This window comes from Erpetoichthys calabaricus, chromosome 2 (genome assembly GCF_900747795.2).
Source record: "Erpetoichthys calabaricus chromosome 2, fErpCal1.3, whole genome shotgun sequence".
NCBI classification, from domain to species: domain Eukaryota; kingdom Metazoa; phylum Chordata; class Cladistia; order Polypteriformes; family Polypteridae; genus Erpetoichthys; species Erpetoichthys calabaricus.
The window spans coordinates 29,315,736-29,328,570 of record NC_041395.2 but is presented as its reverse complement, the minus strand read 5'-3'; the positions used below and the strand labels follow the sequence as shown (position 1 = coordinate 29,328,570).

The window sequence follows — 12,835 nt, the reverse complement described above, 5'->3', positions numbered from 1 at the left end:
GAAACATCTCAATGATTGCCAAGACTTTTGGGAAAATACCTTGTGGACTGATGAGACAAAAGTTGAACTTTTTGGAAGGCAAATGTCCCGTTACATCTGGCGTAAAAGAAACACAGCATTTCAGAAAAAGAACATCATACCAACAGTAAAATATGGTGGTGGTAGTGTGATGGTCTGGGGTTGTTTTGCTGCTTCAGGACCTGGAAGGCTTGCTGTGATAGATGGAACCATGAATTCTACTGTCTACCAAAAAATCCTGAAGGAGAATGTCTGGCCATCTGTTCGTCAACTCAAGCTGAAGTGATCTTGGGTGCTGCAACAGGACAATGACCCAAAACACACCAGCAAATCCACCTCTGAATGGCTGAAGAAAAACAAAATGAAGACTTTGGAGTGGCCTAGTCAAAGTCCTGACCTGAATCCAATTGAGATGCTATGGCATGACCTTAAAAAGGCGGTTCATGCTAGAAAACCCTCAAATCAAGCTGAATTACAACAATTTTGCAAAGATGAGTGGGCCAAAATTCCTCCACAGCGCTGTAAAAGACTCATTGCAAGTTATCGCAAACGCTTGATTGCAGTTATTGCTGCTAAGGGTGGCCCAACCAGTTATTAGGTTCAGGGGGCAATTACTTTTTCACACAGGGCCATGTAGGTTTGGATTTTTTTTTCTCCCTAAATAATAAAAACCACCATTTACAAACTGCATTTTGTGTTTACTTGTGTTATATTTGACTAATGGTTAAATGTGTTTGATGATCAGAAACATTTTGTGTGACAAACATGCAAAAGAATAAGAAATCAGGAAGGGGGCAAATAGTTTTTCACACCACTGTATCTTATCTTGGACCAACTTCCACCTACCTACATGCAAAATTTAGTGAAAATCAGTTTAGCCCATTTTGTGTGATTGGATAACAGTGCCAAACAAACAGACAAATAAAGACACGATTGCAGGGTTGAAATGAGGTGTGTATTGTGTAAATGGATGAATAACGCAAAAAAAAGCCAAACAAATTAACAGGCAGGCAGAGGGTACTACAATTTTATTTATAGAGATTGTAACAAACAACAGCAGCAGCAAAAAACACTCTGATACATATATATAAAAAAAAAAAACTCCTGACTTGGCTAAAGATTAAAACAGTGTCACAGTGAGGCATTATGCAGGTGTTCTGACGTTGATGTTAAAGGAGCCGCAGTAGAACTTCTTGATGCACTTCTGCAGGAAAAATCTGTTGGATAAAAAGTATTAACACCAGCGTGTCAGAGAGAGGATGAGCAGCATTGTTCATAGTGGCTGTCAATTTTGTTGCTACAGCCTTCAGCAGGTCAAGAGTGTATCCCATAACTGAGCCTGCCTTCTTAGTTAGTTTGATGACTGAGTGAGCCTCTGCTAAAGTGATTTTACTGTCCCAGTACACTACAGCATATAAAATTCCACTGGCTATCACAAGTTATGGAAAATATAAAGGATGTCACTATCCACATTAAAGGAATGCAGGCTTTTCTTGTAAGTTCCTTTGTGCTATTTGAGCAGTCCATCGTGTCATTGAGGGAGTATTGTAGTTCATAGTGCTGGGCGGTATGGCCAAAATTCTATATCACGGTTTCACTGTATTCAACGGTATTTTTTTTTCCCATGCATAAGTGGATGTTAACCACATTTTCCACTGCAGTAGACTGGCTAAGAATAACCTACTCCACTGTCATGAGCATTGTACATTGTACAAAAAAACATTCTAATGTGCACAGAAGTATTAATACAGGTTTGCATGGCCACATAAAGTGATCGTTTTCAAGGGGGTGGCACTAATGAAGAGAAGGAATCACATTGCATGACAGTTGCAGTCAAAATATAGAACCTTTTTATTGACCAAATTTTGCAAACAACTTAAACTATAATTTCAACAACATATTTTCAACCATCCAAACAGGCATAGTAAAATATCCAGCGGTGCTTGTCAAATGTTGTATTGCACTGAACATGTCTTAGAAAAGGAATAAATAGTAAATATTTTTTGTAAACCAACTATATTTTCTGTTAATTTTAGATAGATAGATAGATACTTTATTAATCCCAATGGGAAATTCACATTCTCCAGCAGCAGCATACTGATACAATAAATAATATTAAATTAAAGAATGATAATAATGCAGGTGAAAAACAGACAATATCTTTGTATAATGTTACTGTCTACCCAACCCCCCCGGGTGAAATTGAAGAGTCCCATAGTTTGGGGGAGGAACGATCTTCTCATTCTATCAGTGGAGCAGGACAGTGACAGCAGTCACTGTTTAGACTGTGTTTTTCACTGTTTAAGTTTAGACAAGAGATATAGAACTGTCTACTGTCTGTTTAAGTATTTCATTCTCCTGGATCATAAATTACCTGGCCAACAGACAGCAGTTTGTGAGGCTGTGGGACTGTGTGTTAGAAATGGAGTGCAAGTGTAATACTGGAACACTTCAGAGAATTGTTCCTATTTACCCTCTACACAATAGGCCTTCAGTACAATACCCGTGCCTGCCATCTACAGAAACTTTCAGATGACTCGTCCATTATAGGCTGCAATAGATAGATAGATAGATAGATAGATAGATAGATACTTTATTAATCCCAATGGGAAATTCACATTCTTCAGCAGCAGCATACTGATACAATAAATAATATTAAATTAAAGAATGATAATAATGCAGGTGAAAAACGGACAATAACTATGTATAATGTTAAAGTTTACCCCCCCGGATGGAATTAAAGAGTCGCATAGTTTGGGGGAGGAACGATCTCTTCAATCTGTCAGTGGAGCAGGACAGTGACAGCAGTCTGTCGCTGAAGCTGCTCCTCTGTCTGGAGATGATACTGTTTAGTGGATGCATTGGATTCTCCATAATTGATAGGAGCCTGCTGAGTGCCCTTCGCTCTGCCACAGATGTCAAACTGTCCAGCTCCATGCCTACAATAGAGCCTGCCTTCCTCACCAGTTTGTCCAGGCGTGAGGCGTCTTTCCTCTTAATGCTGCCTCCCCAGCACACCACCGCATAGAAGAGGGCGCTCGCCACAACTGTTTGATAGAACATCTGCAGCATCTTATTGCAGATGTTGAAGGACGCCAGCCTTCTAAGGAAGTATAGTCGGCTCTGTCCTTTCTTGCACAGCGCATCAGTGTTGGCAGTCCAGTCTAATTTATCATCCAGCTGCACTCCCAGATATTTATAGGTCTGCACCATCTGCACACAGATTTTAACAATCTCTGTCCACTGACACGTTAGCTATATGGATTGTAATGGCGCTGGTTATCTCGATCCACTGCTTGCTTTTTTTGTCGTAGGCAGTCCTCTAGAAAACGCGTCTACAAGTGACGTCTGACTCAAGTGTCCTCTCGCTTTTTCAGTTTTACCTGAGGACGTGGAGGGCGTCAATCTTAGTTCCATACATTCATGGTACTCCAAAGCATGTTTGCGGCTAAGGTGGTGTAGTAAATTGCTCGTGTTGCTGCTTCTAGCGACAATTTTAGTTGTCTGTTATCTCCAGACAACAGACACGGCTCCTTTTTTCAGCAAAAGTTCTTCTGTGTCATATGTTCAACTCTATCGTCTGCTACAGCCTCAGTTTCAGAATGTTCTCTGTCCATTTTCACTGCTCAATACCTCCACTAATGCATGTACTCCGCTGCATGCATGTTTAGCGGTGTAGCAGTGAAAAAGATCCCCCCCATTAAATAGTTTCCCGCTGCACCACATTCCAAACATTGTTTAGGATATTTAAACCGGTGTTGCGGTATAAGAAAAATCCATATCATAACAAAAACAAAAAAACGGTTTTCGGTATGAACTGGTATACCTTCCAGCACTAGTTGTGCACAACCTTCAGTTCCACTGCCTGGGTAGTGATTTGGTGCAGAGGCTCTTTGGTCTATTCCTCGTCTAGTTCTCCACTGGACTCCTCTACTCTATGTCATCCCTCTTATTAATACAGCCTATTACTGCAGAGCCAGAGAACTTTTGCAACTGACATGACTTGTGTAGATCAGTGTTTCCTCAGTCCTGGGGGCACACTGTGGCTGCAGGTTTTTGTTCCAACCAGCGTCTTTTTTAAATTGGACTCCTGGGCTAATTAAGTGAGGTGTTATTTCCCAAATTCTGTGTTTAGGGAACAATACAGAAATTAGAAAACTAAGTTTGGTATATACATACATTATATATATATATATACTGTATATACGAGGGCAATCCCAAAAGTAAGGACTCCTATTTTTTTAGAAATACAAACAACTGTTTATTTTCTATAATGTTTACATCATTTTAAAGGTTAAAGACTTATTTATATATTTTAAAATGTACTAGCAGTTATATAGGAATAATGTATTTTTTTCTTTTTAACAATATTTTCATCTTGATTTTCATTCTACTTTTCCAGGTGTTCTAATTGTTTAATTAATCCATTATTTACTAATTAGTGGGTCTGATGCTAAAGTAGTTGCAGCCTTTTATTATTTAATGTTGTTTGCCTGGGTGTCTGCTCTGCTCATTTTTAATTGTCATTAATAAGAAACAACAAAGGGGAAAAACTGCACAGATAAAGGGCAAAATAGAATGAAATCAACAAAAGAGAGTTAAGCATTTAAATCTAGAGCAAAAGCAGAAATATTTCTAAAATGTCTTATAAATGTAAAAATCATGCTGCTGTGCTTTTCTGAATGTCGAATAAAAGAAAAAAAAATACCAGCTAATTAAATGAGATCAGTGCTGTCAGGTGTTGTCACCGATTAGGAATCTGGTTGCAACAAAAACCTGCAGCCACAGTGGGCCACAGGACCGAGGTTGGGAAACACTGCTGTAGAGGGTGAGCTGAAAAGGTAACGTCTTTCCAAAATGAACAGAATTGTAAGTTACAGTCAGGTATAGTAGAGTCTGAATATGGAACCTTGTAATTTTACAGTCATAGTTGAAACACATTGAAGTTTAACCACAAGAATGCACATTTATTCAGAAAATATCTATCCCTAGTTGAAATAAATTATAATTACTCGGCGCTTTGACTGAATGAAGTCAGTGACAGGACGTGCTCTCCTTCTCTAACTACCACAAACCTTCTCTCTGTAGTCTGAGGTATTATGCACCCAGTAAATGCAAAAAAAGAGTTACATAATTTTTAAAATCTCTTTAGTAATATAACAATATGCATTCTGATACTCCCATTCTATAACCACCACTTGATCATTCTAAAATGTATTTTAAATAAACAGGACCTTACTCCAAATGAATATAAAGACTAATTGCTTCAATAACAAAAATATTACAAACAAAACTGAATTTTCATATTAAATGCTTTTAATGAGTAACATCTGTCCAAGATGCTTACATGATTAAGTATTAAAAAAAAAAGAAAAAAAAAAAAGAAAAAAACAATAAAAAGACCACACGGTGATCAAAGTGACAATCCAGAACCAAGGTGCCAAGGTATCTGCTCCATCAAAACTCAAGTGCAAAGCCTTACGACAAGTTTGGAAGGACTTCTATACTGTTGATCCTAAGTACAGTCTGAGGTTGCACAATGACTGCAAAATGGAAAAAAAAATTAAAAGAAACATTAATTTCAAATTGTAAACAAATTTTAGTGTAGACAGATGACAAAGAAACGTGTTAAATACCACTACAGTATCATAACTTTTCCCTTTTTTTCAGAAGGAAAAAAAAAGCCTGGAGTTAGGTGATAACTAACGCATACCAATTAACAAAAATATTATCATTTTAATGGAATTTAAAGTGGTGTTAAATGTATATCATAATACAGGTTTACACATATCTGTAAATTAAATAAGAAGGGCTTATTTTAAATACAATGTTTGTTGGACAAATGGTTGTACTTTGATACTTTTAATTAGGAAATGCACTGGCATGTCCAGGGTTATTTTGTGGATTGCACTCCATGCTGCCAGGATAGGTTGTGGGCCTGAATTAGATTAAGCTGGTTTCAACACAAATGAAGAAAGATGGTTCTATGTGAAAAATTCAGATTCTTTAGAAGTCGATACAGGATGAAAATAGCCATCTCAGAACAAGTGAGGATGTTTGTGGTGCGCCATCTGTTGGATTCTGAAGTAATGGATTATATCATTGAATGCAAACAAAATGCTCTCCAACAGAAAGTATATTGTAAAAATTAGCAGTAATAGAGTCGTTGGCTAGGTTTAAATAAGCATAAAAAAAGAAATACAGGTGGTCCCCGGCTTGAGGACATCTGACTCGTGGACAATTCGTGGTTATGAATTCATAAATCATCTTCTAATAAATTCTAACTTAATAAACTATGATAAATCCTGCCTTACAAACGAATGCTCGTCTTTTCTGCATGAGTGAAGCTGGTCGTATCTTTGAGAGCAGCTACTTCTGATTAGTCAAGATAGCAGTCTTGTAAGTAAAGCTAATTAAAATTTGAGTTTAGCTGATTCAGAGTAGTATTTTTTTTTTTGCTTTTTGTTTGTTTTTATGACAAATAATGATAAGATAGTGGATAAAAAATTACAAAATAACATTCTATAAAAATTTATTTTATTTATTTTTAGCCTTCACTTGAATTTACAGATGTCAAAGCTCAATCATTTGAAAGCTTGTTTACCGCTCTTTTGTTTCTAGCATGAACTATCATGTAGTTATTCAAGCAGTTTAGAATGATCGATTTTGAGTGCATCGGTCACATCGCAACTCATTCAGTTTGATCCCAGTCCCTTGTTTCAATTACAGCACCACTGAACGATGCTACCAAAGCGTAAATCCGATGTGTAAGTGATGCATCAAAGAAAAAGAAAACAATTAAACTAATGAACTTATCATAATGCAACCTTTAATCATTATCCTTTTTATTTTTGTCTAAACTGTTTTAAGAACGGTTTCTTTAAATTTTTTTAGAGTGCTGTATGAACATAGTTACTTTTATTATTACTTATTATTGTTATTACGTAAGTGGCAGCCTTTTCAGCAGCTCCGTATCAGTATGCTGCTGCTGAAGAATGTGAATTTCCCATTGGGATTAATAAAGTATCTATCTATCTATCTATCTATCTATCTATCTATCTATCTATCTATCTATCTATCTATCTATCTATCTATCTATCTATCTATCTATCTATCTATCTATCTATCTATTAGGTAGAGTTCTGTATGAGTTTTTTTTTTTTTTATTTGGAAGTGTTTGTGTGTTTTAAAATGTACAGTAAGGTAAAATAAATACTAGACAGAGGCAAACATTTGACTATGAGACACTTAATAAGAACCAAATGTATGTGTTCCAACTTACTGACAAATTCGACTTAAGGACAGACAAACACAATGTTATATCGTTCTTAACCTGGGGACTGCCTGTAGGTAGCATTGCATTTTTTTTTCCACATACAAATTTTATTCTAAACATGTGCAAGAAAGATTAACTGGTTATTCTACATTAGTCAGGCATGTGTGTGTGTGTGTGAGTGAGTGAAAGAAAGAGAGAGAAGCCGTGTGTGTCACTGCTTGCCATGAAAGATGGCATTCACTATCATAGCACAGGCCACAATGCTGGACTGGATAAGTGGGGGGAGACTGGAGGACTAAAATATCTGCAGAAATATTTTGTCTGCAAATGTTTTGTAAGCTTAATGCTGTGCAAGCTTTTAATAATGATAATAGCAATAAGTTTGTATCATTTGCAAACATTTAATATTTAAATATTTGAAACCTTTTAAGTGGTGTAGATACTTTTGAAAGGTACTGCATGCTTATAAAAGGTTTTCTTCTTAATCGCTTATATACAAAAAACAGCTTCTAACTGCAAAGCAGAAACAAAAAGAAAACGCAATAAGGTGTTTTTTTTTTCCAGCAAACAGGCTTAAGTCTAAAATATTAAAGTTAATAGCAATCCTTAACATTAATAAAACTAAAAACATACTACTGCTGCAGTATTAAGCTGAACATTTCTAGGAAAGGAAAAAAGAAATTATGTTTATTACATATCTACTAAGGTTACATACATTTTTTCTTCTGGAACCTGTGTCTTTTCCAAAATACCATGTGAACTTTTGGTGAGCATTCTGTTTTTTCAATAACTGTCGCTTCTACTCGCACCAAATCTTTCCTTTAAAAATAGAGATTTAAACATTATTCTAAACATTTCTTCCATTCTACATCTATATAGATTTACAGATGTTTCAAATATAATTAAGACAGGAACAAGCTTTGTTTAAAAATGTCAAAGGAGAAGGACCTTTCTTTACTGCCTTATTTAACCAGGCTTGTTTGGCAGAGACAAACTGAGGTGTTCACTTGTTTGATTTGGATTTAAAGATTTGTTTAATGGGAGGTATTCCTTGTTCTCATCAGAATAGGATGTAATACACCCTTACCAAGGATTACAAGAAAACAAATAAATAATAAAATAAAATCACTGCAGTTTTAATTTACGAATGTTTTAATTTGTCATTCACAACACCAGGAGGTAGGTAACAATATACACCAAAAAAAAAAAAAATACCCCATCTTAGACAGGAGTAGGAAACAGTAAAGCCAAAAAGTTACCAAACTTTTTTCAAAGACTAGTATACTTTAAAAGACAAGCAAATGAGTTCCATAAGCATCATCATATTTTTACAGCAACAATCTCTTCAAATGGATCTACAAACAAACAAAACCTGAAGGGCATATAGATATGCACAGGCATCAGACGGAATATTGAGAAAAATGATGTAAACATAAGTAACAGTATTACAGTGAATCTTATATATAAATGTCTACATGTGGAAGTGTGTGCGTCTGTCCGGCCTGGAAGGGAGAGGTGGAATCAGGGTAAGGTCTCCAGCTCTGAGGAAACAGAAAACTAAACACCTACACGTGGAAGTATGTGTGTGTGTGTGTCTGTTTGTCCGGCCCGGAAGTGCAAGGCTACTACAGCATGAAGCTCAGAGAGCTGGCAAGGTGGCCCCAAGTTAATGAGTCAGAAGAAGAAAGCGACTTTGTTGTCAAAGTAAAACTGCAGAGAAAACAGAGAAACTCTTACGCAAGCGAGACGAGGACATCGGCAAAACGATATCCCTTTTACTTTTCTTCACGCCACTGATACACAAGCGAGGCAACATGAAACCTCCTAGGAGAGTAGTTCCTTTCAATTACCTGACATCTCTACATTTCAGTTTTTTTCTGATGATTTCAATAGTTTCTGGGATCCTGGGCTTTTTACAGCATTTTACAGCACGGGCTTACACAGCTAGTATAATATAAGACGGAATTCCCAAGTGCAACCATTTGGCTGGGGGGGGGGGGTTAAAAATGGGTGGCATGGTCTACTAAAAGGACACCTCATTTACATGAAATGCTTGCTGGTAGACTCCAAGAAAGATGAAAATGCACCAAACTACTGACTCAATTATATTATATTAAAATAATGGATTTGAAAAACTCCAGAAGTCTTGAATACCGAGTAACTGAAAAATGTGTTTAATTTTACCTGCTGTAAAGAAATCTACAAACTAGATATTGTAAGCTACTTTCATTTCAAATTTTTAAAGCTGATGGAAAATGGCTGGTGAGCATAGACTGTACAACTAAAATCTCCTTTCACAATATGAGTATAAAGTACCAGATGGGGAGTGAAGCATGGCTTTATGGCGATTTTAGCAATGGTGGACACATATCACATCCATTTCAATCAATCAATCAATAAATAAATAAGTTCTCTGGGAATGTTCCTCAGTGTCCTGGGGCATATGTTACAACTCTCCTCTACAAAAAATCTGTATTCAAACTATTTAGCAAAAGCTGACATGTTAAAAATATAAAAACATACCATAAACTCAAAAGAAACATATATTTAAAAAAAAAAAAAAAAAAAAAAAAAAAAAAAAAAAAAAAAAAAACTTACCCAAGTAATGGTCTTCCTATTAAAGAGAAGTTTTCACTTCCTACAAGTAGTACCTAGAAGACGAGAGTGAAATTGTACTATTTCAGTGCAATTGAGTAATAATGCACATTGTGTGAGCCAAGAAAAGTAAAGTAGAGTCTGGTTATTAGCTGTACTACAGTGGAAGTTAACTCACACACACACTCTTAAAAGATTTGTACAGGCATTGCCAAACAAATGGAATAAATTAGAAGACTATTATTTTCATCTTCATTATCTCTTTACATGGGCTTGCTCTTGCCTGTTTATCTGAATTGTGTGCTTTATACCAGCCATCTAGAGTGCTTAGATCTTCTGGTCAGTTGTCTCTTGTTGTCCTTCATACCAAGTGTAAAACCAAGGGGGACAGACAGGGCTTGTGCAGCTGCTGCTCCTCGCCTGTGGACCTCTTTACCTCATCACATAAAGGAGTCGTCTACAACTGAACTGTTCAAAACAAGATTAAAGACTCATTTCTATTCACTTGCATTCCGTGACCTTCAGTAATACTGATGGTTTCCTCATTGTGATTATGTAACATTACTTCTATTTATTATTTAGTTTATTTATGTTTGTTTGTTTATTTCTATTTATGTTAATTGTATGTTTTTTTTCTTCTATTACTGTAAAAGCACTTTGGCCACAGCATTCCTAGGTTGTTTTAAACGTGTTATATATATATATAAATTGACATTGACATTACAGAAGAGAAAAACAAAAAGTACAGGCAATTTGAAAATTACACAGTAACTACAAAGGATAAAACCTGACATACTAAAACATGTCCGCGATGGCTTATGGGTAGTTCAAATACACATGGCACTCTGCCATTAGTCTAGTTGAATCCAAGGTCAAATGAAAATGGACACTCTTCGGTGGGATTTTGAAAAACATGCTGTAGTGAGATTTCTTTGAGCAGAGGGAGTCAAACCTGCTGAAAGATTCTACTGAAAACACCAGTAGCTTCAAGCCTTCCCCAGAACAGCTATGGGCACTGAACAGTAGGCATGACATTGAGCCAAATTTTACAATGAAACTTAAAATACAAAATGTGGCATATTGTGCATTGTATGACATTACCACATGACTGAAATAAAACACAAAGGGAAACAAAAATGTATTTTTATCAAAAGCAATGAATTTAAACCTCTGATTGAAAAACAACAATGAAGATAAAATGTGACAAACTGACTGTGCTTTAAAACTGATATTCACCGTCTGTAAAATGATGCGAGAGTGAAAGCTGTCAGCGCACAACAGACATCACCACCATATGTGAAAGTGTGCTGGGGCTGTGGTTAGGTCTTTTGCCAGTCATCTTTAATTTAAGACGAGTATGGCAAATCAAAGTGTAGTTTCATTAAGGGCATCCACAGGTTTGTTTTCAAATCAAACCTATCACTGTATTTTATCAGTTCTCATGATATACTCAAATGCTACAGGGAGTAGCAAACTGTATGAAAAAACTGTAGCCAGTGAGTTAAAGGGATATCGTCACAATGGGGTGATCTCAGCTTCATGCAGAGTGCTGTCATTTAACTTAAATGGAAATATACGTTCTTCATAGGTTTATGAGCTAGTAAAGCATTTATGCAGGGAATAAAAGGACAGCAATTGTTGGAGCAATGTTCGATGTTAACTCAAGTTTACATTTACATGGTTCCCCACTTTATATATAGTTGTGTATTCTTAGTTGCATGTGTATGACGGTACTGCAGTGAAAATATTTTATATTAATAATTATAGTAGTCAGCAGATGACTCTGAACTACAAAAGTACACCGAGATCTGCATTCCAAAATCCAAGGGATGATTTCCAATACACCTTAGAAGCACGGGAAGATTCAAGAATACAGGTGGAGATTCTCTGTGCATAGAAGGAGAGATCATAGACAGAGGCGGCACGTGACAGCAGAAGATGATCAGGGATGCTGGACAACCGAGGTGATGTAAGGAACAGCCATAGAATAGCTGCAGCTGGTTGCTAGTTGGTTTCTCTTGTTCTGAGAGGCATTTCCAATGGCCATAACAACAGGGAGGTTCTACTTAAGATTATGATTTTTCAGCATTAAATAAACACATCAGTTCATTGGCTTTCCTGTCCTTTGGTGTGAGCCTCAATCTTTCTTTCCATCTCTGTGTTCATCACAATATTTTGATTTTATTTTAATCCAAAAGAAGATCTCAGAATCTCATGGTAAAATGTATGTATTTGTGCACCGATAAGTAACACTAAACAGTACACTTCTTAATAAAGATTTCATAGCGTGAAAGCTTCAATCACAAAATGAATGGCATTGATGGATGAGTGCATTGTCTCATGCCTACTGAGCAGAAATCACAACTCCTAGTGACATTAACATTAGAAGCAATGTCAGCAGCATTAAAATGTTTCCAGATTCATAATGTGTTTACCTAAACACTGTTTTTGCTTTATTCAACTACGGATAGACTAAAATACCTTATTTTGTCAGGATGACCATTTTAAAATGCTAACAATTTGTCTCTGAATGTACTCTGAGGAAGAGTTTCAGTTTGGCATAACTGCTGTCTACTGTAACAAGGCTACTATTTAGCTACATCACAAGTCAAAATAAAAATTATGTTTTTTTTTTTCCACAGAGCACTTTTCTAAGATAGAAATTAAGATTTCCCTGCAATGAATAAAGCAGATTTTAAAATTTAATAGACACATGGTTGAGAATAGCTTTAAGGGACCAATCAGTTTGATTGTTTGAGAGATACATAAGAAAGGGACTATAGTATTGATAGACAGGCAAACAGACAGATATATTTATTTGTGAATTATTTCTATTTTTATTTTATAGACAGCTGTCATTGTTTTGGTTATTTGTTTTAATGACATCATTACACTATGTAAAAAATACCTTTGTATTACTTTTTTAAATTTTACCTGCCAATAATG

General features: G+C 36.0%; 1 protein-coding gene across 1 annotated transcript in view; it reads right to left on the bottom strand.

Annotated features, from left to right (window-relative positions):
- Positions 1 to 5,316: 5,316 nt before the first annotated feature.
- The window catches only part of mrpl21 (mitochondrial ribosomal protein L21), a 33,031-nt gene continuing 25,512 nt past the window's right edge, over positions 5,317 to 12,835 (bottom strand). The window contains exons 5-7 of the mRNA XM_028793533.2: positions 9,893 to 9,945; positions 8,010 to 8,113; positions 5,317 to 5,561 (exon numbers count right to left, since the gene is read on the bottom strand). Of these exons, the coding sequence (XP_028649366.1) occupies positions 5,497 to 5,561; positions 8,010 to 8,113; positions 9,893 to 9,945 (222 nt within the window). The 3' untranslated portion in view covers positions 5,317 to 5,496. The remainder of the gene's footprint in view (positions 5,562 to 8,009; positions 8,114 to 9,892; positions 9,946 to 12,835) is intronic.